The sequence below is a fragment of the Microcebus murinus genome, chromosome 4, assembly GCF_040939455.1.
Source record: "Microcebus murinus isolate Inina chromosome 4, M.murinus_Inina_mat1.0, whole genome shotgun sequence".
Classification (NCBI taxonomy): Eukaryota; Metazoa; Chordata; class Mammalia; order Primates; family Cheirogaleidae; genus Microcebus; species Microcebus murinus.
The window spans coordinates 40,905,865-40,931,417 of NC_134107.1; the positions used below are offsets into that span (position 1 = coordinate 40,905,865).

Genomic DNA, 25,553 nt, shown 5'->3' on the forward strand with positions numbered 1-25,553 from the left:
GACAGTTTGGGCTTTGCACATGATTTAAGAAAAAAACAATAAGAGATACGTGCATGGCTTTCCATTAAAGGAGGAAAGAATGAATATTCCATTAGGCCTCTATTTTTATTTTCTTTTTTTTCCATTGGAAGAAATAATTCTTTATTTTTAAATCAATCTCAAATGTTTCTGAATTTTAGCTTTTCTCATAAGACTAAATCAGTCTTGTTATCAAGTGAACAAACACATACTGACTCCCTCCTTTCCTGCTTTTTCTACTAAACTAGGACAGAAAATGAATAGGAAGTATTATGTAGAAGCAGCATGAATTTTCTAAGTTTGAATCTCTAATCTCTACCTAAAATCTTTGTGGCCTCTGTAAATTTTACTAAACTATCGAAGTTTCAGAACCCTCAAAAGAAAAATATGTCAAATAATGACTATTTTGCAGAATTGTTAAAAATTAAAGATAATGAATGTAAAGTTTCCAACATAAATTAACTTAGTTGTGTCTCAATGTATTAATAGTAGTTAATATTGTTAGGAAACTTTGATTTCATCTTTTATTAGATTCTTAAGTATGGAATGTCCAATTTCCTTAAGATTTCCTTAAGTCCTAAGTTTGATGGTTGATATCTCTGACAGTTCACTTTGACATTATTTTTTTTTTATTATTGTGAAGGTACATCCTTATTATTTCAAATGCATGTTTTGGCTTGTGATTATCTTTCAAGTTTTTTTAGAGCAATTTTTGTGAAACCATGGATAAGTAAAAAATTAATGTTATTTTTGAATATTAGTTTTGTTGTGGAACCAATGTAGTGCAGACAGCTCAAAATATCAACAAAGTGTTTGGGAAGGATATGGCTGATAAATGCTCAGTACGTTGATGGTTTGAGAAGTTCCATTCTGGTGATTTTAATCTTGAAAATGAGCCATATGGTGACCTGAGACCAAGCTGGATAATGAAGAACTGAAAGCTGTAGTGGAAGCGAATCCATCTCAACCTATGTGTGAATTAGCAGCAAGGTTTGACATTACTATTCTAACAATATTTGACCATTTAAAACAAATGGCCAAGGTGGAGAAGCTGGATGGATGGGTACCACATGAATTAAATGAGCATCAGAAATCATCTGGAAGCTTGCCTTTCTTTGTTGTCACGACATACAGGTGAACCATTTCTATACTCTATTGTTACATGTGATGAAAAATGAGGGTGTTTTTTGGCAATCACAAGCATTAAGCACAATGGCTTGATAAAGATGAAGTGCTGAAACAGAGTCCCAAACTGAATATTCGTCAAAAAAAGCTAATGGTGTCTGCTGGTGGTCCATTACGGCTTCATGAAACCTTGTCAATTGATTACAGTGGGTGTCTACTGCAACCAATTGGATGAAATGATGAGGATGCTTTAGATTAAGGAGCCAAGATTGGTCAATAGAGACAGGCCAATCCTCTTTCAAGACCACATGTCACAAAAAACAATGCTGTTCAAACTATAGCAGCTGGACTTGGGAACTCTCTGTCAGTTGGTGCAGTTGGTGACCCAACTGACTACCACTTCTTCCAGGCTTTGGAACACTTCTTGCAAGGAAAAATATTCAATTCTCAACAAGCTGTGGAAAACACTTTTCAGGATTTCATCGCCACTCTCTCTCCAGACTTCTTCACTGTTGGCATAAGCAAGCTACCATTAAGATGGCAAAACTGTGTTGATAGTTTAGGTGTATACTTTGATTAACTGTACTGTTTCTTGTTTGAGCTATAATTAACTAAACTTTGATTCAAAATAGGATATTTCATATTTAATGACATAGTAATTTTGGTAGTAATCTCTGATGCATGCAGGTACAAATTCATCTGCAATTTACACAATTAAAAATTATAGCCTTATCATCCCAAAAGCAAGGACTAATTTTACAGCCAAAGTAGTATAAATTAGACTTCTATTTGTCCTAAATTTACCTATTTCAATCCATGTATCACATGTGTGTATTACACTGGTGAATCACTAACAGTTTCAGGTCATCTCATTTATTCCACCATAGTGTTAACAGTCTTGAGAGTAACTTTAGAGAACTGTCCTCCTTAATTCCGCCAGAGAAACAGAGAAAATCGCTTGAGAGTAAACACTGCACAGACTATATAAGCAATTCCTACCATTATCTCTCCTAAAATTTGTTCTCAAAGTTTCTTCTCTATTCAAGCCTTGAAATATCTTAGGCATTTCCTGTCTTCAGCTTGGGTTTCCCTTATATAATGGCTTTTAGCCTTCTTATTTTCAGCCTGACATAAAAACGTACACTAAACGCATGTCAGACTTGGAAAATGTTTTCCAGCTTATTTTGTTTCTGAGCTGTCGCTGAGGCAAACAAAATGAGAAATACTCATTAAAGCTAATTTGAGACAGGTGTTAAAATGTGATTCTTGCTTGATTTGCTTCAACAATATAGGACAATAGCTCTAAGGTGTTTTGAAACTAAACTTTATTCTGCATTCTATTTGCTGGGACAGGGAAATAATGAACCAATTTTCTCCACATCCATCCATCCATTTTTTATTGACTGTCCAATGATTTATTGACCACCTACTATATGCATGGCAGAAAGAAATATCAAGAGCAAAAAAATCCCTCTTTTTATTCATGCTGATTCTATGTTTCAGAACAGTGGCTGAAAATTACCTGTTTCTAAGTATTCATAGAATAGCTCAAGGGGTCCAAAATATTCAAGGTCATGATCCTGCTCCCATCGACTGTATAGTTTCTCAGAGTTGGTCCGAGCTTTTCGGCGTTTCCACCAATTCAAAACCAACCTGTTGGAAGTGATAAAAATAAATACATGAAACATAGCTAAAAAGAAAAAGGTGAGAGAATCAATTAGAGTATTAAATCCAGAAATTGGCAAAAAGAGAAGTTAAATAACTTAAGATCACAGAGCATGGAGAGAAATAAGACTCCAGCTAAACTCCAAATCAAACTGTAGTGCTCTTTTCACAACACATGTGGAAGTAGAATTGAAAAGTTCTCTACTAGGGCGATTAAGAAAATCAGACAACCGTAAATCTGTTCATAGAAATATACTGTTATACATTCACTCAGAGACAGTTCAGTCAAACAGCAAGTAGAGGTGAGGGTCACTACTAAGACTACTTACTAACTTTTATACCGTCATGATGCTCAGAAGGCAACTCAAGGAAATGGGGAATTGATTATAATAGAAAATATATGAGAAAGAAAATGCCGATGCTTATCTAACATGTGAAAATAAATGCATTAACAATGAATAAATATTTACTAACTAACTGCCATACTATACAAAAAATATATCATAATGTTGGATTACTTTGAAGAATAAGTTTTTTTAATTAGCAAATCAATGAATGCAATAGATCAAATTGACAGATTTAGGGAGAAAAATATAAAATTATCTTAATTGATGAAGACAAATGTATTCCATATATTTTAAACATCTGTTGAAGCCTACTTATGACAGGAAAGTAAATAGAAGAAAATTATCTAGTAAAAAAATTATCTAGTAAAAATCCTGGGGCAAACATCATTCTTAAAAGGGAAAAGTCAAAAGCATTCCCTTTAGAATCAGAACAAAATAAGAATTTGCATGATCACATTCAAGACTCTATTGTACATCATAGCCGATACAATAAAATGAAAAAAAGCAAAGAATTAGAAATAAAGCAGAAATACACGATTATTAACAGTGATATGATTATATAGAAAACCCAAGTGACGTTAGACAAAATTTATGAGAAATAATAGGGTTTATCAATATATTTCATTTCTATATACCCATAACACACAAGTAGAAAACATAATTTTTTAAAAGATGCCATTTACAATAGTAACTGAAAAGTGCCTAGAAATGGATTTGACAAAATATTTATAAGACCTAATGCAGAAGTTTAAAATCTTTATTTGAAGTTGGTGAAGTCCAAAATAAATGTTCCTGAATAGAATACTTGATTTTATAAAAAGTGATCATTATTTATATTGAAATAATTAAAATGCAATTTTAATCAAAAAACCAAAAATAGGCTGGATGCAGTGTCTCATGCTTGCAATCCTAGCACTTTGGGAGGCTGAGGTGGGAGGACTGATTGAAGCTAGGAATTTGAGACTGGCCTGAGCAAGAGTGAGGGCTTGCTTCCACGAAAAATAGAAAAATTAGGCGGGCATGTTGGCACACACCTGTAGTCCCAGCTACTTGGGAGGCTGACACAGAAACTCTTGAGCCCAGGAGTTTGAGGTTGCAGTGAGCTATTATATTATGATGCCACTGTATTCTAGCCTGGGTGACAGAGTAAGACCCTGTCTCAAAAAAAAGAAAAAAAAAAGCCAAACTATTTTTCCGCATGAAATCTGACAAGATGTTTCCAAAATGTATAAAAAGATCAAGGATAGCCAAGATAGTTCTATAGATGAGGAATAATTTGATAAAACTTGCCCCAGTGGATACAAGACATATAGTATTAAGAGATTGTATAATAGTATTGGTGTGAAAATAGACAAACCCTAGAACATAAGGGAGAATTAGAAATACCACTACACTTGGTATATGGCATAAATGGTATTGTAAATTATGGACTAGAGAAGACGGACTTTTCAATAAATGATAATATGATAATTTGTACATATATAGTTTATGTATATACCCACATATATGTAAAAAATTGGATTTGTACCTCATCTCAAACATGGAAATCCTTTCCATATATATTAAGAATTTGAAAGTGAATGATAATAATGTCAAAATGTATAAAAAATTTAGAAGTATATGAGAATATATTTTTAATCTTAGGATAGGTATTTCTTAAACAAGATTTTAGGAATACTAACTTAGAAAAGATTGATATATTCTACCATATTACTATTATGTACCTTTGTCCATCTAAAACTCCCAGCTGGGAGTGATTTTTTCACACAAGTCTAAATTTGTAATGCCTGGAGACATTTTTAGTTGTCACAACTGGGTTGAGGGTAGGCTACTGGCATCTAGTGGATAGAGTTTCAAGAATGCTACTGAAACATCCTACCATGACAAGGACAGCTCCCCAGCCCCCATAACAAAGATTTTCCAGCCCAAAATGTTAGTAATGCTGAGGTTGAGAAACCATGACCTAAAAATACTATGAAAAATAAAAATATAAAATTTGTGTTAGGATAAAATATTTCTAAAACATGTAGCTGTAAGAGAAAAACCAAAAATAAATAAATAAAAACCAGCAACCAGAAGTTATAAAGTATTTGTACAAATCAATTTGAAAAAGCCAAGTAGGTTGGCTGGATGTGATGGCTCATGCCTATAATCCTAGCACTCTGGGAGGCTGAGGCGGGCAGATTGCTCGAGGTCAAGAGTTCGTTCCAAACCAACCTGAATGCGACCCCATCTCTACCAAAAATAGAAAGAAATTAATTGACCAACTAAAAATATATATACAAAAATTAGCCGGGCATGGTGGTGCATGCCTATAGTCCCAGCTACTCGGGAGGCTGAGGCAGGAGGATCGCTTGAGCCCAGGAGTTTGAGGTTACTGTGAGCTAGGCTGATGCCACTGCACTCACTCTAGCCTGGGCAACAAAGTGAGACTCTGTCTCAAAAAAAAAAAAAAAAAAAAAAGGAAGAAAGAAAATAAAAAGAAAAATCCAAGTAGGAAAATGGTTAAACAACATGAACAAGCATTTCATTGAAAAGGAAACACATATAGCCAAAACATTCTCATTCATGTTACTTGATGTCTTTCTATTCTTTTGATATATGCATTTATTCCTATAAATTTCACCCTTAGTACTGATTTTGCTGTACCCCATAGATTTTGGTATGTTACATTTCCATTTTCACTTCTTTCAAAGAATTCTTTAATTTCTTTCTTAATTTCTTCATTGACCCATTGGTCATTAAGGAGCATGTTGTTTAATTTCCATGTGTTTGTCTATTTTCCAAGTTTCCTTTTGTTACTGATTTCTAGTTTTATTCCACTGTGGTAGAAGAAAAGAATTAATACAATTTCTATTTTGAATTTATACAGAGTTGTTTTGTGTGCTAAGATGTGGTATATTCTGAAAAATGTTCCATATGCTGATGAAAAGAATGTGTATTCTGCAGCAGTTTAGTGAAATGTTCTGTAAATGTCAGTTGGGACTATTACATCTAACTGTACTGTTTCTTCATTGATTTTCTGTCTGGATGATTGTCTATTACTGAGAGTGGGGTATTAAAGTCCTCTACTATTATCACATTGCAGTCTATCTTACCCTTTAGGTCTATTGTTTGCTTTATACATTTGGGAGTTCTGGTGTTGGATGCATAGATATTTATAATTGTTATATCCTTGTGCTGAATTAACCCTTTATCATTATATAGTGATATTCCTTGTCTTTCTAAAAGTCTTTGGTTTATAGTTTATTTTATCTGATAAGAGAATAATTACTCCTGTTTTTTTTTGGTTTCCATTTGCATGGAATATCTTTTTCCACCTTCTCTTTCAGTCTAGTGTGTCTATAGGTGAAGTGGGTTTCTTGAAGGCGGTATATAGTTAGGTCTTGTTTCTTTATCAATTCAACCACTCTGTGTCTTTTAATTGGAGAATTGAGAAAATTTACATTCAGTGTTGTTACTGATAAGGACTCACTACTGCCATTTTGTTGCTTGTTTTACTGAGACTTTTCCTTTTTTATTGTCTTCCTTTGTAGTTAAGTGAATATCTCAGGTAGTATGTTTTAGTTTGTTGCTTTTCATTTTTAGTGAATCTATTATAGGTTTTTGCATTGTGATTATCATGAGGCTTACAAAAAACATTTTAGAGATATAAAAAGTTATTTTAAAGAGGTGGCAATTTATATTAGAACACAAATAAAAGAATAGAAACAAAGAAACCTAAAAAAATTTCTACACTTTAACTAAACCCCCCACCATCTTGACTCTTGGTTGTCTGAATTTACATATTTTAAAATTACCTATTTCTTAACAGGTTGCAATAGCTATTATTGTTTTTGATAGATTTGTATTTTGGACTTTGTACTAGAGTTATGGGTAGACTGCACATCACAAACACAATAATCAAGTATTCTGGGTTTGTCCATGTACTTAATTTTATCAGTGGATTATATACCTTGAAAAGTTCTCCTTTGTATGTTACTGGTTTTTTCTTTCATATTTAAGAACTTCCTTTAGCATTTTTTACAAGATGGGTGTGGTGGTGATGAAATTTTTAAGCTTTTGTTTGTCTGTGAAAGACTTTATCTCTCTTTCAAATGCGGGTGACCATCTTGCAGGATACAATATTCTTGGACTGAAGGTTGTTTCTCTGAGTACTTTGAAAATGTCATTCCACTCTTTCCTGGCCTGTAAAGTTTCTGTTGAGAAGTCCCTTGCCAGATGAATTGAGGATCCTTTATATTTGCTTCTTGTCTCTTGCTGCTTTTAGGATCTTCTCTTCATTCTTGAACTTTGTCCTTTTGGGGAGGTCTTGGTTCCTAGCTTGCTGTTGTTTCTTGTGGGTATATGGTCTATGTCTTTGCACTGGAGGATGAGTGATTTATTCCAGTTTTCTCTGCCCAGCTTGCTTTGTTTTTTTATTGAACATATCTACTTTAATGAATCTGCTAGGTTGCTGCCTCCTTTCTGGCTCTAGGTGGCGCCTTAAGCCCAGATTCATCTCAGTTCTAGTAAATGGTCAGAATACTGTTTGTCCCAAATTGGAGATATTTCAAAGGATTACTTCAGCATTGTGAGATAACCAGGCAGTTGGTAATGGCTGATGTCCATGGAACCTGGGGAACATATCTCCTATAGTCACTCTTATTTGACATCTCCTTTTGCTGAGATATCCAGAGCAGGGTTTCTAGGTTGGGGATGGTAGTCCCACCTCTTCTTGTTGTCTCTGCCTGTTTTCCAGAGTATTTCGCCCTTCAGGCAGTCATTAAGTCACTCTGCTACCTTAAGAAAAGGATAGATCTTCTGCCAACGAGCCCAAGAAAGTGAGAAAGCTGGTCGACCACCTCAAGTTCACTTTTTCCAGTGTAGGAACCATGAGTTAAGGGGAACTTTTCTGCATATTTGGTGCCTGGAAGAATGGGGGGAGCGGCATCACAGACGTCAAAGTCCAGTTCTTTCACCATCTGCTCAGAGTTTTTCCACCTCTCTGTGGCCCTGGGAACTCTTTCATCCTCATACTTGAGCTCTGGGTTGTTGCTGGTGAAGATCTTGGTGCTGTATATTTGTTTGTGTGGGGGTGGGGGGAGAAGAGAAGCCAGCTTGCTTCTATGCCACCATTTTGAAACCAGAAGTCCTTTGAGTTCATTTTAATAGCTTGATACTTTTAAATGACATTATCAACTCTCTTATGTTGTTAGTATCGTCAACATAATTTTTTATGGGCTTTCCCAGAATCTTCTGGCTACAATCACCAGCTAGAGTAAGTTCACTTTCTAATAAGTGATTTTGTTAATAGCCTTTGCAGCATTAAATATCATCAAATGTTTTGGAATTTGGGTTTGTAAGTAGGCTCAGGTTTTGATTTTGGTCCTCTGGGTTCTCAATCTAGAGCTAGGACTTCACATAACAATTTGGAGTTATTTCTCTTAGGAGTGCTGTACCTAATTATGGCACTAGAAGAGGCTTGGCTCAAGCCTATTACTGTTTGTAAGGATAAGTCCACATTCTTCCTTTGTCAGCAAGCAAAACAGAATCCTAGGCAGCACTATGGAACTGTGTGTATGCTGTAGGGGGGTGGAGAGGGATGGTGTTTTCAACCTTTTTTCATGAGTAGAGAATAAATCCAGATCTTGGCTTCAAGTAAAGTTAAACTGGCCAGTCCCCTGTCTTAAGTCCTTTTAGACTGCTTTATACTGTAGGTGACAAACTCTGATACTGTCATTTCTAGGAGCCTGGCAAAATCATAAGTTTATGATGTTATGATTTTCTCATTTTATTCATGAAAATGTTCATTAATATTTGAAATCAACTGTTATTTTTGTTTTCTCTTTTTAGAATGTATTCATTATTGCTCTGTTTTTGGATCAGAGAGCAATCTTTTCATGTATTAACCTGAAAGTTTTCTAGCATTTCATTTATAAGCAATTTTTATGCCTGGATAACATGACACATGGATATTTTTACAAAGCTCAACTTTTAGTAATCTTTAGAAGGATTAGAAATAATATGCAACATGTAGAATAATCCACAGAGGAGATAACATTTAGATTTCCCAGTGGAATCTTATAGAAGAGAGATAATTACTTTTCTGTCAACTTCACTCAAGTGACAAAGATGTGTTTTAAGAGCCTGTATTTAAAACATCACATTGTATCTCATAAATATATATAATTATTATTTATCAATTAAAATTAAATTTAAAAGACTTTTCTATTATGGAACAAAAAAATAATAAAAAGAAAAACCTATATTACCTTAATGTGTCTTTCACTATAGATTAAAAATGAAGTTTCTTTTGTTGCTTAAACATTTTCTAATAAAGTACCATAATAATGAAAAATTTCATCTTATTCCATAGGAAATCTCTTACGGTAACTTAAACTGAGTAAAAAACTTCTGGTTCCATACAAAGTGAAGAATTATTTTTTCTAGATCTGTAAAGAATGATGATGGTACTTTGATGAGGATTGCATTAATTCTGTAGATGACCTTAGGTAATATTGACATTTTAACGATAATGATTCTACCAATCCATGAACAAGGTAGATTTTTCCATCTGTTTTCATCTTCTACAATTTCTTTTTTCAGCATTTCATAGTTCTCCTTGTATAAGTCTTTTGTATCTTTTGTTAAATATATTCCTAGATATTTAATGTATTTGAGGCTATAGTAAAAGATATTGCATTTTTGATTTGAGTTTCGGCTTGACTGTTACAGGCATATATGAATGCCTCTGATTTGTGTATATTGATTTTGTAACCTGAGACTTTACCGAATTCATTTATCAAATCTAGGAGTCTCTTGGACGAATCCATGGGGTTTTCTAGATATAATATCATATCATCAGCGAAGAACGAGAGTTTGATCTCATCTGCCCCCACTTGGATTCCCTTAAAACTCCTTTCTTACCTGAATGCTATAGCTAGAACTTTGAGCACTATGTTGAATAGAAGAGGAGACAGTGGGCATCCTTGTCTAGTTCTGGTTTGAAGTGGGAATGGTTTCAATTTTTCCTCATTCAGTATGATATTGGCCATGGGTTTGTCATAAATGGACTTGATAATTTTAAGGTATGAGCCTTCTGTGCCTATTTTGCTAAGAGTTTTTATCATATAGGTGTGTTGGGCTTTGTCAAATGCTTTTTCTGCATCTATTGAGAGAATCATATGGTCTTTGTCCTTGTTTTTATTTATGAGGCAAATTGCATTTATAGATTTGTGTATGTTGAACCAGCCTTGCATCCCTGGAATAAAGCCCACCTGGTCATGGTGAATTATTTTTTTGACGTGCTGCTGAATTCTATTTGCTAAAATTTGTTGAGGATTTTTGCATCTATATTCATGAGGGATACTGGTCTGTAATTTTCTTTTTTTGTTGCATCCTTTCCTGGCTTTGGTATCAAGGTGATATTGGCTTTGTAGAATGAGTTAGGAAGGGTACCATCCTTCTCAATGTTGTGGAATAATTTCTTAAGTAAAAAGAACAAACTGTAAGGCATCAGTCTTTCTGACTTCAAGCTGTACTATAGAGCAATAATAATTAATTCAGCCTGGTTAATGGCACAGGAACAGAAGCATCGATCTTTGAAATAGGGCTGAGATTTCAGAGATGAAACCATCTGCATATGGTAACATAATCTTTGATAAAACAGACAAAAATATACATTGGGGAAAAGAATCTCTTTTCAATAAATGGTGCTAGGAAAACTGGATATCTACATGCAGAAGAATAAATCAGGATCCCTACCTCTCACCTCTCACAAAAATCCACTCAAGATGGATAACAGACTTAAGCCTAAGGTATGAAACCTTAAGAAGAAGATGTTGGGAAAACCCTTTCAGACATTGACCTAGCCAAAGAATTCTTGAAGAAGACCCCCAAAGCAATCACTGCAGCAACAAAAATAAACAAATGGGATCTGATCAAATTAAAAAGCTTCTGCACAGCTATGAAAACTATCATTAGAGCAAATAGACAACCTACACAATGGGAGAAAATATTTGCTTCCTACACTTCTGATAATGGTCTGATAACAAGAATCTATCTAGAACTCAAAAGAATTAAAAGAAAAAATCAAACAACCCTATCAAGAAATGGGCAATGGAAATGAACAGAAACTTTTCCAAAGAAGACAGAATAATGGCCAGCAAACATATAAAAAAAATGCTCAACATCTCTAATCATTAGAGAAATGCAAATCAAAACCACAATGAGATATCACCTAAACCCAGTGAGATTGGCCTGTATAAAAAAATTCCAAAACAACAAATGCTGGCGAGGATGTGGAGAGACAAAAACACTCTTATATTGCTGGTGGGACTGCTAATTAGTGCAACCTTTGTAGAAAAGAATTTGGAGATACCTCAAACAGCTAAAAATAGAAATATCATTCAACCAAGCAATAGCATTATTAGGCATCTACCCAAAAGAGCATAAGACATTCTATAAAGACATCTGCACCCAAATGTTTATGGCAGCACAATTCACTATAGCAAGGACGTGGAAGCAACCCAAGTGTCCATCAGTTCATGAGTGATTAAAATTTGGTATATGTTTACAATGGAATATTACTCAATTCTAAGAAATGACAGTGAGCTAGCACCTCTTATATTATCCTGGATTAAGCTTAAGCCCATTATCCAAAGCCAGGCAACACAAGATCAGAAAAATAGGCTCCACATGCACTCGCCATCAAATTGGTACTGATTAACATTATGGTGCTCAAATAGTGGTAGTGTTCATCAGGGGTTGGGGGGGTAGACCCACATCTGAGGGATGTGGTGAGCATTATGGAGAGGAAGGGCATATCTCTAACCCTTGCTAGGGAGAGGCAAAGATATAAAATGCAACCAAAATGTTCATACTTTCATATTTTCTTGAAATAAACAAAACAAACAAAAAAATTTCTAAGTCATACATACGGATAAACGGCTTCTTTAAGGTTTCCAAAAATCTGTTTCCCAATCGTTATGATGGCCATCTGGGTTGTTAATTCTATTAGACAGCCTCCAGGATCACACTAGTTGGGAGAAAGAGGGGAGAAAAAAGAAGTAAACAATGAAAGATGGAATTTTACAACAACTAAAAGAGATCATAAACCATAAGATTAGAATCTCAAGATCTTGGTTGGAAGGAATATTAAGGGATTTAAGAGATATTTAACCTAATAGTTCCAAATATGATTAAAGACCAGTGCCAGGTTAGCTGGATTAGATTGATCTGATTGTATAAAAAACATAGATTACTGGGTACCATTCTTAGAAAAGTCTGAACCTTTCTGTCCAGGTTAGGGTTTGGAGTTGGTATATTCTCCATGTGATTTGGATGTGCAGCCAGATTTGGAAACCATTGATCTGGTCTAAGTCTATAACCCATAGTGAAGCCTTTTCTCCAGAAAGTAATCATTCTTCCTTTGCTGGAAGCTTGCAAGAATAAAGAGCTTACTTATCCTATTATTATTTTACTACCAATCCACAGGCACAATATAACTTCTTGCCCAAAATGTACTAGAAAGTCTATCAAATTACAGGATTCATCTGTGGAGAGAGTCCGTGTCTAGACTTCTCTAGCAGCTTGACAACAAATGAATCAGAACACATATAAGGTACTGAGTCAATAATGTGTTACTAAAGCCACAGACCGCATCTCTCAAGAGAATTCTTACCTCTTCACTTCTCCACACATCAAACAAATATGTGTATTTTCCAGGATAGCCCACCAACTTCCCTTTAAAGAAAGCTACGTAGAAGCAGGATGAGTAATAATTTACAAACTGAAACAGGAACATTTTCAAGGTAAGACTGCTCTCGTACTCCTGGTAAGTTCGAGGAATTTCTGGTAAATAAAAAACACCAATGTTTAATGCACCTTCCAGTTTCTCCTTGAACTTGTACTCCCTGGGACAAGTGGACATCTAGTCATTCTGAGAACCTATATAAATACTTCCCACTCTAGTAACACCAGACCACTATCAATTGTGCTAGGCTTTCTGTTAGATACTTTGTATTAATCCAACCACTTGAAAGGCGTAGGAAGCAGTCATTATCATAGTTAGAGGAATAGAATACATGTCTGCCAGTCACACAGGCAAAACATAAATTTAAACCGATGTAAAACTGAGGAGCCTTATGCTCATCCAAACACAATATGCTATCCCATAAACATAAACACATCACCTCTCTCTCTCTCTCTCTCTCTCTCTCTCTCTCTCTCTCTCTCTCTCTGTCTTTGACTCTGCCTCTCTCTGGTTTAAACAAAGTAAGCTCTGCCATGGGGCAGGGATGATTTCCAACTGCATTGTGTTTTCCTCTTGAATTACATGTCTATGTTAATTTTGAAAACAATGTGACAGAAAATGATGGCAGAAATAATACACATTTCACCTATCATTTAAAATGCATGGTCATGATCTGTCATTTAACACATTCCAAGACAAGGAAATACTGAATTCTCTTCACTCCACAAAGAACATGATGAGGCACAAAAGAATAAGGGACAAAGAAATTAAAGTACCTAGGAGTATACTTAACCAAGGAGGTAAAAGACCTCTATAGAGAGAACCATGAAACACTGAGGAAGGAAATAGCAGAAGATATAAACAGATGGAAATCCATTCCATGCTCGTGGATCGGCAGACTCAACATCATTAAAATGTCTATACTACCCAAACTGATCTACAGATTCAATGCAATACCTATTAAAATCCCATCAGCATTCTTCACAGATATAGAAAAAATAATTTTACGCTTCGTATGGAACCAAAGAAGACCCCGAATATCAAGAGCAATTCTAGGCAACAAAAACAAATTGGGAGGCATTAATATGCCAGATATCAAACTATACTACAAAGCTGTTGTAATTAACACAATCTGGTATTGGCACAAAAATAGGATTATTGACCAGTGGAACAGATGTGAGAATCCTGATATAAAACCACCCTCATATAGCCATCTAATCTTTGACAAAGCAGACAAAAACATACGCTGGGGAAAAGAATCCCTCTTCAATAAATGGTGCTGGGAAAACTGGATAGCCACTTGTAGAAGGTTAAAACAGGACCCACACCTTTCACCTCTCACAAAAATCAACTCACGCTGGATAACAGACTTAAATCTCAGGTATGAAACCATTAGAATTCTAGAGGAAAATGTTGGAAAGACTCTCCTAGACATCGGCCTAGGCAAAGAGTTTATGAAGAAATCCCCAAAGGCAATCAAAGCAGCAACAAAAATAAATAAATGGGACATGATCAAACTACAAAGCTTCTGCACAGCCAAAGAAACAGTCATGAAAGTAAACAGACAACCTACAGAATGGGAGAAAATTTTTGCATCCTACGTATCCGATAAAGGGCTGATAACTAGAATATACTTAGAACTCACGAAAATCAGCAAGAAAAAATCAAATAACCCTATTAAAAAGTGGGCAAAGGACTTGAACAGAAACTTTTCTAAAGAAGACAGAAGAATGGCCAACAAACATATGAAAAAATGCTCAACATCCCTAATCATCAGGGAAATGCAAATCAAAACTACAATGAGATATCACTTAACTCCAGTGAGAATGGCCTTTATCAAAAAGTCTCCAAATAGGCCGGGCGCTGTGGCTCACGCCTGTAATCCTAGCTCTTGGGAGGCCGAGGCGGGCGGATTGCTCAAGGTCAGGAGTTCAAAACCAGCCTGAGCAAGAGCGAGACCCCGTCTCTACTATAAATAGAAAGAAATTAATTGGCCAACTGATATATATATAAAAAAAAAAATTAGCCGGGCATGGTGGCGCATGCCTGTAGTCCCAGCTACTCGGGAGGCTGAGGCAGGAGGATCGCTTGAGCCCAGGAGTTTGAGGTTGCTGTGAGCTAGGCTGACGCCACGGCACTCACTCTAGCCTGGACAACAAAGTGAGACTCTGTCTCAAAAAAAAAAAAAAAAAAAAAAGTCTCCAAATAACAAATGCTGGCGTGGATGTGGAGAGAGAGGAACACTCCTACACTGCTGGTGGGACTGCAAACTAGTTCAACCTCTGTGGAAAGCAATATGGAGATACCTTAAAGCGATACAAGTGAATCTACCATTTGATCCAGCAATCCCATTGCTGGGCATCTACCCAAATGATCCAATGACACTCTACAAAAAAGACACCTGCACTCGAATGTTCATAGCAGCACAATTTATAATCGCAAGGCTGTGGAAACAGCCCAAGTGCCCATCAATTCAAGAATGGATTAATAAAATGTGGTATATGTATACCATGGAGTACTATTCAGCTCTAAGAAACAACGGTGATATAGCACATCTTATATTTTCCTGGTTAGAGCTGGAACCCATATTACTAAGTGAAGTATCCCAAGAATGGAAAAACAAGCACCAGATATATTCTCCAGCAAACTGGTATTAACTGAGTAGCACCTAAGTGGACACATAGGTACTACAGTAATAGGGTATTGGGGAGGGGGGGTGGGGGGGCGGGCATATACATACATAACGAGTGATAGGCGCACCATCTGAGGGATGGTCATGCTGGAGACTCAGACTTATGGGGGGAGGGGGGGAAGGGTATTTATTGAAACTTTAAAATCTGTACCCCCATAATATGCCGAAATAAAAAAAAAAAAAAAAGAATAAGGGAGAGTGCTTTCCTGAGTTGAGGATCTCTCGAGAGCATGAACTGATCTAGCCAAATCCGTGTCATTTTCAGAAATACGGAAATAGTAACACAAATTACTCTAAAGGCACAGATAGCTCCTCCATATTAGTAATATTTAGCTGCATTCCTACAAAACCTTTATTGATTTTTCTCACTGATTTTTCTCAATGAAGAGGCCAGTGACTTTTTAGGTGCTTTTAAAGCAGTTTATATGCTGTGATTTTCTTGCTGTCGCTAGCAGAGAAAAGGAGTAAAACTGAGAGAGAAGTACAAGCTTGAAGATAATGTATAATGAAGGTTACTTCTTCCCAGTGCTCTTTTTGCTTAGCATCAGCATGATGTCAGTGTAAAGATTTAGAGGAGGAGCTAATGCCCCTGGGAAAGCACTCAGAGAATAAGCTGATGCCCTAAATCTCTAATCTTATTTCCAACTTGTCACTGGCAAGACCAGGGGAGAGTGTGCTCTGTGCTATTCTCTTTGACTGAATCCTTACTTCACCTGTGGCCCCCTTCATTTCCCTCATGGAATTAGGAGAAATTTTAATATTGTAATAAGAAAATAATCCAAGTTTTAAGAGATGGCAACTGAAAAAGAAGGTACTAAATTTTAATTTATTTAGGAGGAGGAACTGATTGTTCCTGATTGCTCTGTTTGTTGATGGCTTCCAAATGCCTTCTAAGAAACATACACCTAAAATAATAGTTGTCTGTGTCTTGAGTAGAATGAGGATTTTACTTAGGATTCAACTAGGCCCGTCAAGGGAGGATTAAGATACGAATAAGCACAAAGATCTACAGAGTCCAAATTCTTTTTTCAATTCTTGTTCCTGCTTCCATTATAATGGGCCTGAATGTGGCTCTTTAGAGGATTCTGAAGTAACAGGCTATGGGTCTACCTACAGAGCAAAACTGCCTTAAAATATATCCTTAGAAAATGAACTCCTTGGGAAATGATCCAAAATGGATGTATAGCATTGGTAGAAACACTTTTTCAGGGTCACACTAATGATTTGGCCAGCTTACCCATTTTTGTAATCCAGGCAGATATCTTTTCATAAAAGAAATTCAAGATCAAGATGACAATAAAGTTCAAGCATGATCCTGTGATTGATGTGGCTATATGGGGAGTAAGGAAACTTTTGACTTGCTTTAAGGATGAATCCTTTTCCATGAAGCTAGCAAATGTAGCAAAGACTGACAGGCGGTACACAATTACAGCTACCATGCTGGAGATAACAAGAGCCATCTGAGAAAGGGAAACAGAATTGGTTACTTGGGTCTCTGTATCTCTGTGACATACACATATCTAAAACACTGACTACTTTGTTCATCTCATTATATTAAGTTTAGCAGCCTTCACATGCAAAGAAAATCAAGTCAGCCTCTCTTACCATAGAGGCCAGGAAATGAACACTGGCAAGGTAAAAGGGTTAGAGATAAAGCATATGGTAGCAGCTGGCAAAGTCTAAAATAGAAAACATGTTCATATCCATCCTGTAGGCCTCTAGCACACATTGGCAAACTATAGCAGAAGGCCAAACCCTGCCCATGGCCTTGCCTCGTCTTATATATCTCTTAAAGTTAAAACTGTTATTTTGCATTTTTAAAGCTTAAAAAGAAAAATAAAGACAATTATGTGCCAGATACTATATACGGACACAAAGCCTAAAATATACCTGGCCCCTTTACAGAAAAAGTTTGCTGACCTATGCTCTTGGTTGCAGTTAAACATGTAGAATGAAGATCACTTACTTTCCCAAGAAAAATACATTTTAAAAATTGTATTTCATTTCTCCTCAGAATGTTGCCATTATTGGTATGATATGCCACTAATATCTAATAGTTTAGATATTTATATAGATTCTGTATCAATTTTGTACTTTTCCAATATTGCAAAAGCATAAAGATGGCTCAACAGATAATTTTATCCTAAGGGTTGTGGAAGTGAGTCGAACTGAATGAGAATGAGAAATCAAAAACAGAATAATCTTTCTGGGACCATACTTGAATGTTTCTAAAAAAATGTCCTGAATTATTGTCCTTCTTTTAGTCTATCATATCTCTTCAATGATTATTATATAATCTAAGAAAACTCTTAGATTATATAACAACCTACTACTAACTCTTTTAATACAGGAAAATAAAGCTTTAACAAGAAATGTTAAAGATAAAAAATGGAATTTATGGACTGGTGGGATTAAATTATAGTCTACAACATGTATGTTTCAACTTGCTAACCCCTCATATGGTTATACCACCTCTTTTCCTAAATTTAAAGACTTAAGAAGGCACACATTTGGAAAAGAGAAGGTAGGAAATCAACTATGGTGATGGGGAAAACTGTTAGCTGAAAGGAATGAAGAAAACCTGACTCGTACACAATGTGATATAGTAATTAAATTCTTCAAGTAAAAAAAGAAACATCATCTTGTGTTTATCTCAGTGACAGAATGAACTAAAGTTGACTTTTTCATCCATTTTGTGCAGATATATTAAGTGGAGACAAAGATGAACAATTTTTCTAAAACTAACCAAAAAGTCTGTAATCCAAGTAAGTTTATTATTCTGTTCTGGTTTCAAGTGATCACTTAATTAATGAAATGTCATGAGGAAGGGAGGGACAGGCTCTGAGATAAAGCACCTGTCTTGTCTCCTAGATTTTTCCCAAAGTTCAATTACAGAAAATCCATGTAAATTATAGTCTATTTTGTATACAAGATGTAACTAAGATAAAAGACCAGGATGAGGGGAGAGAAGGATGCAAGAGCCACTGCAGGTAAAACTGTTGAGATAATCTTCATTGTTGAAAAGATGATAACAGATTTTAAAGAATGCTCACCCATAATACCACTGTGACTCCTGAACAAAAGTACCATGGAATACGAGCACATAGAGGCATGTAAGGTTCCATCTCCTGTAATGTTGGAAAATAAACCACAGAAAAGTTTTAAATCTACCCTCAAAAGTGGGACTCCAAGCAGGTGTCAAAATTATAGAGCCCAGTTAATGTAGAAACCTCTCCAAAGGGCCAATTATAGCATGGAACACTACATTCTAGCAATGGTTCTTTCTCTTGAAGTAGAAACCTTCGGGCCTCCTAGGTAAGATATCTTACACATAATATGAGATATAATAGATAATACTATTTCCTGAATATTATAGTATTCAGGGCCCAGTAGTCAGGAATCCTGAGTCAAATCTTGAGGGTTGCTGCTTAAGTAAACATGCATTAGTGATGGTGCAATTTTATTCTGATTGAATTGAATTGTATTGCTCTGTAATTGTTCTGCATGATATTAAAATTGGATGAATTCTTTATGTTTATAGGATAAACTGTGTTCTTCCACATAGCTTAGGAGTCTAGCCTTTTCTACCTCAGGCTTTAAAAGTCATTAATGGAAGATATTAATTATATCAGCTGACACTCTTAGGTACACAAAGAGGTAGATTTTACGCAAAAGAAAAAAAAACAGTAAAAAAAAGTTGTCAGAAGAAATATAAATCATACAATTCTATAAAATATAAGATTTCATATTTTAAGGATTTTCAGTGTGGTCTGAATACAAACAGAATTCTCAACAGGCAAAGCAGGCTGTTCAAGAGCTCTATAGTACCTCAAGATGTGTGTGCCCATGTGCATACATGTGACTGTATACAGGTATGTTCACTCTATGTGTGTGCTCATGCATGTGTATGCATATTTCTGTGTATACATGTGTTTGTGTCCATGCCTGTGTGTTCCCAATACAAACTCATAAGTGAGAGTAGAGTTGTGTTTAAACATTGAAGAAGCACTATAAATAAGTAAAAATAACCCTCTGTCACTTGATTTCAAAACCATTAAAGCTAAGTGAAGTAGGTGATTCACAGAGAATCATTACATATTGCTTTTCAACTGGTTTCAAATGTAAACATTCAGTACATTTTTTTCTGTTAATTTTTGACAAAGCCAATAAGTCTGCTTTTGTTTTCTTTTTGATCTCATGAAATAGGAATAGATAAACATTATGCCATTATTCTGTCAATATTTTTTAATAGTAATATATTAATAATTTCTTAATTTCAAACTGCCACACAAATTATCAATGTATTTTATGAGTTTTTTTCTCTGTTATTCAGTTACTAAATTTTTTGTGATCTTTCAATGCAATATAATAAATGTTTAGTGTATGCCTAAACTGTGGAAAGAATTTTGGGTGTTGTCCTTCAAGAATTATGTCTTGAACAATGTAAGGAATTCTATTGAAGAGACAGTGTATAAGACACATTCTATTCTCCTTTAAATAGCTGTAGGTAACACAGTGATTATAGATTATTGAAATATAGGGGCTCTAAAAATATGTAGCTGAGATCCTGGTCTGTGGAAGCAAAGTACTTTCCATTTTCACACGAAAAGAATTAAGTGCCAAGAAGTCAATGATACAGCCATTTTCTCAGTTAAGGATCCTAAAACCTAGACTTCCTCCAACTTCCTCCAACCACCAGACCTCAATGCAATGATTTCCACTATAATCAATTAAAAGGGACTATGTGAAGAAAATTTGGTCTAATAAAACAAACACTCATAAGACCACCATCTTAATACAACTACTATTTCAATTTTTCATATTAACAGTATTGTTTCATATTAACAGTATTTATATAGCCCACAGCATACTCACTATTTTCCATTTTGTTTTTTCTCACTTAGTATTAAAACTACATATTTCATGTTATGTTGCCTTGGATTTGCATTAAAATAATCTAGTGGCACAAAGGAGTAGGAGTATAAATGAAGACTGTCCATTAATTAAAAATGATTGAAGCTGGGTGACAGGTACATCCATAGAGTTCATTATCCTTTTCTACTACTTTTCTAACTACTTCTGTATGTGTTTGAAAATTGTCTCATATATATATATACACACACACATATAAGAATATATATGTATATATTAGAAACAAGTAAAGAAGTTTATATGGTTTATATATTGGGGACTACTTTGAAGACAATGTAAAATATCATTTGCGAGGCAACCTATAGTAGTGTGTCCATTGAGATATGCTGCTAATTTCAGTTTCATAGTCTACCTTAGTCACTGGATTCATTTTCCTCTGTTTACACATAGCTTCAAACTCAGGTCTTAGCTGAAGCTGCTGCTGTTCCTCTTCAAAATCCACCATGTCCCACTCATATTCCAGTCTGGCTTGTCGCTGTTTCCAAAACTCCAAAAATAATGTGACTGTGGGCATATAAACATAAAAAAAAAATCAAGAGATGTAAAAATAAAGTTAATAAGAAAATAACTTTTTTCAACTTCTCTCTTTACTACCTTTGGTTGCATGATGGTTCATATTTTTCAGGTGGTTACTCTGTCACTGTTATGTTTGATGAAAAATTATCAATTATTAACCCTAGAATAATACTGTGTAATAATATTGAAATGACTCATAAACAAAGATTCAAATTAATTTCTTAGACATTGGTCCAAGTAAGAAATTTTTTTCCTGGCACATTATTCTGTCTTTATATAGATAATCTGAAGTAATATTTAAACTTAACTTTTTACTAACCACCAAGAATTTTTTGTGTATGTCTGTTACTAAAATCATTCAAGTCATTGTTCTAACTCTTTAGTATTAGAGAAATATTACCTAAGACGCATATTTACAAAAACATAAGAGCCATTCCCCAGCATTATTATTCTCTCTCTCTCTCCCCCCTCTCCCTACCCTCTCTCTCTATATATATACAACTGTCTCTCTTTATATATATATGTGTGTGTGTATATATATATGAATTTTTTATATATAAAAACTTCAACTTTTTTTTTCTTTTTCTGCATATATCCTTGGTAAAAACTTCAACTTTCAATTGAAGAATAACATTTACAGAAAAGTACATAAAACAGAAGCGTATAATTCAAAGAATTTTTCAAAACACACCCATGTACTAATAATTGACACCCATATAAAAAATAGACCACAACCAGCACCCCAGAAACTCTCCCTAAGAGTATTCCAAGAGATAAAAGTAACTAGTATTCTAGCATCTAATATTATAAGATATCTTTGCCTGCCTTTGAACTTCACATAAATGATATCATAAAACTGATAGTTTTTTATAGCAAACTTTTTTTTTTTTGCTAAACCTTGTTGCTGTGTGTAACAAAAGTGCATTTATTTTCATTGTATAGTATTCCATTGTATGATTAAATTAAAATTTTAGTTATCTATTCTTGGTTTGATGGACATTTGTTTCCAGATATTTGCTATTACAAATAGTGCTGCCGTGAACATTCCTGTACATATGTTTTGGTGGGCATATGCAAGCCTTTCTATTGGGTTTATGTCTAGGAATAGAATACTAACACAATTAATGCTAATATAATTTTATCAACTACAAAAGATTCAACTTTTAAAATTTCTTCTAACTTACTCTCTACCTTTTGAATAATTATGAGGAATTATGGATTCTATCTGTACATTTTTACAATTCTAATCATATCCTTTTTTAAGTATCATTGCAGTCATGTAACTGCTCTCTGTGCTTCCAATACGTATCCTTTCCATTGCAAATATATTCATCAGCTTACTGCTGGTTTTTCTGTTTGTTTGCTCATGTACACATTTGTTTATGTGGTTTTTTTGTTCATTATTTAAAATTTAAGTAAATATTTACAATGTGTTAAGTGGTAAGAACACTTAACATGAAACCAACCTCTTATAATTGTGCCCAAATTTGTAAGGGCACAATTCATTATTGTTGATTATAAGTGCAATATTGTACAGATCTCTAGAGTTTTTTCATCTTGCTTAAATGAAATTTTATGCCCATTGATTAGTAACACCTCATTTCCCAATCTCCCAGCACCTGGGAACCACCATTCCATTCTTTGATTCTATGAATTTGACTATCTTAGATACCTCATATTGGTGAAATCAAGCAGTATTTGTCTTTCTGTGAAAGGCTTATTTCACTGAGCATATGTCCTCAAATTTCATCCATGTTGTCACATATGTAGATTTTTCTTCTTTTTATATTTTAAGGCTAAGTGGTATTCTATTTTGTGTGTATATATATATATATATATATATATATATATATACCACTATTTTTTTTTTTTTTTTCATGAGACTGAATCTCACTCTGTTGTCCCTGGCTAGAGTGCCCTGGCATCAGCCTAGCTTACAGCAACCTCAAACTCCTGGGCTCAAGCAATCCTTCTGTCTCAGCCTCCTGAGTAGATGAGACTACAGGCATGTGCCACCATGCATGGCTAATTTGTTTTCTACGTATTTTTAGTTGTCCAGCTAATTTTTTTTCTATTTTTAGTAGAGACGAGGGTCATACTCTTGCTCAGGCTGGTCTTGAACTTCTGGGCTCAAACGATCCTCCCGCCTTGGCCTCTCAGCACAGTTTCTTTATCCATTTATCTGTTGATGGACATTTAGGTTGTTTCCACATCTTGCTATTGTGAATAGTGGTGCAATGAGCATAAGAATGCTAATATCTCTTCGAATCCTGATGTGGATATTTTTTTGATAAATACTCAGAAATGGGTTTGTTGGATCATATAGTAGTTCTATTTTTAATTTTTTGAGGAACCTCCATACTGTTTGCCATAGCAGCTACACTATTTGACATTATTATCAACAATGTGCAAGGGTTCCAATTTCTCCATATCCTCACCAACATGTATCTTTGTTTTTGATAACAGTCATCTTGACAGCTGTGAGGTAATATCTCATTGTGGACTTGATTGGTATTTCCCTAAGGATTAGTGACACTGAGCACTTTTTCATATACCTGTTGGCCATGTCTTTTTTGGAAAAAAATTATCTACTTGAGTCTTTCATCTGTTTTTTAATCCGACTATTAGAGATTTTTTGCCCTGTTTGAGTAATAGGAGTTCCTTATACATTTTGGATATTAACCCATATCAAATTAATGGTTTACAAATATTTTTTTCCATTACATAGACTGCTTTTTCATTCTGTTGAATATTTCTTTTGCTGTTTGATGCAGTCCCATTTATTTTTGTTTTTATTGCCTGTGTTTTTGATGTCATTTTCATGATATAACTGCTCACATGGATGTCATGAAGTTTTCCTCTAGGAGTTTTACAGTTTTACGTCTTATGTTCAAATTTTTAGTCCTTGAGTTGACTTTTGTGTATGGTATAAGATAAGGGTCCAATTTCATTCTTTTATTTGTGCCTATCCAGATTTCCCAATACCTTTTGTTGGTGATATTTGTCCCAATTTCATTTCCTCATTTTGTATTCTTGGCACCCTTGTGAAAGATCAGTTGACTACGTATGTGTGGATTTATTTCTGGGTTCTCTATTCTTTTCCATTGGTCTGTATGTCTATCTTTATGCCAGTACCATACTTTTTTCATTATAATAGCAATATAATATGTTTCAAAATTAGGAAATGTGATGAAGCCTCCAGCTCTGTTCTTCTTTCTCAAGATTTGCTATTCCAGATCTTTGGTGGTTCCACAATAATATTTTAGTTGTTTTTCCTATTTCTATAAAAAGTTTCTTTGGAATTTTGATAGAGATTCCATTCAATCTGTAGATGACTTTGGGTAGTATGGGCATTTTAACACTATTAAGTCTTTCAATCCAAGAGCATGGGATGGCTTATTTTTTTTCCTTTAAACATTTAGAAATACAAGCAAGTTCTTCCTTTGTGTGGTTCTAATATACATGGATTTCAGTTTCCACAAATTAATTAAATAATACCATTCCCCCAACATGACTCAAATTTCAGTTAACACAGTATATTAACTGTGGGCAATTGCACATGAGTCAAATTTTGCTATTAATTCTTTAGTCTACAAATCATTATACGCAGCCTATGTGCATCATGATTAGTGACTAATCACATCACTTCTTTTAAAGTCTGTTGGTGATTGATCATTAAATATCTGTTATTCAGTTCACGTACAAACAGAAAAGCATGTATTTGTGTTGTCTCCTTGTCTCCAAATTCATGGGACATTTTACAAATATGAATAACCAACATACAGAACCGGCCAACAAAGATGAAAGTGCAGCAAAGAAATGAAAAGTGACACACTAGAAGTGAAATTCAAACCTAAATGGAATGACAGAAGAAATAGGTGACTGTGAGAATGTTGATACTGTTGCCATTAAGAAACTTTATATATACAGCAGAAGAACTTAATGAGAGCAAACTCATTGACACAAATGAGGAAAGCAGTTGTGAAGAAAGAGATGAAGATATCCCAGGGGAAGTGATGCTAGCAAAAAACTCAGTGATAGTTCATTATGTTGAAAGAACAGAAGATAACTGTCGGAAGCTAATCCTCAAACCAGATTGTCCTATCTTTAGAATATTTCCCCCATTACATTCTATTCTTTTAAAAAATCCAACTGAAATTTCATGTCTTCTAAAAAGTTATCTTAACTCCTCCAGTCAAAAAGTAATTCAGTCCTTCTCTGCTTAGAAAAAAAAGACATAGCCAACAGGTATATGAAAAAGTGCTCAGTCTCTCTTCAGTCCCCCTCAGTACTTAAAATGTACATCTATAAAATTAGGCTATAGATTGTATACCAATTAGATTGTGACTTTTTAAGTAACAGATTATATTTTACTCATTCATTTATTCATTCATTCTATCATTTAATGTTGATTGTGAATTTCATGAGGCAGAAACTTTTACTCTAATAATTTCTTTAATTCTGTATGCAGTAGATACATTGTTAGTAGGGAGAACAAAGTTTCAAGAGCCTGGTACAATTA

The 25,553-nt window shown here is 34.7% G+C and overlaps 1 protein-coding gene across 4 annotated transcripts in view; it reads right to left on the reverse strand.

Annotated features, from left to right (window-relative positions):
- Window positions 1–25,553, reverse strand: part of ANO5 (anoctamin 5) — an 83,856-nt gene that overhangs the window by 11,912 nt on the left and 46,391 nt on the right. For all 4 annotated transcript variants that reach the window (XM_012735527.2, XM_012735526.2, XM_076002093.1 and 1 more), the window contains 6 exons: window positions 20,868–21,019; window positions 18,637–18,711; window positions 16,821–17,043; window positions 12,820–12,989; window positions 12,077–12,174; window positions 2,666–2,796 (listed from right to left, as the gene is read on the reverse strand). In XM_012735527.2, the coding sequence (XP_012590981.2) occupies window positions 2,666–2,796; window positions 12,077–12,174; window positions 12,820–12,989; window positions 16,821–17,043; window positions 18,637–18,711; window positions 20,868–21,019 (849 nt within the window). The remainder of the gene's footprint in view (window positions 1–2,665; window positions 2,797–12,076; window positions 12,175–12,819; window positions 12,990–16,820; window positions 17,044–18,636; window positions 18,712–20,867; window positions 21,020–25,553) is intronic.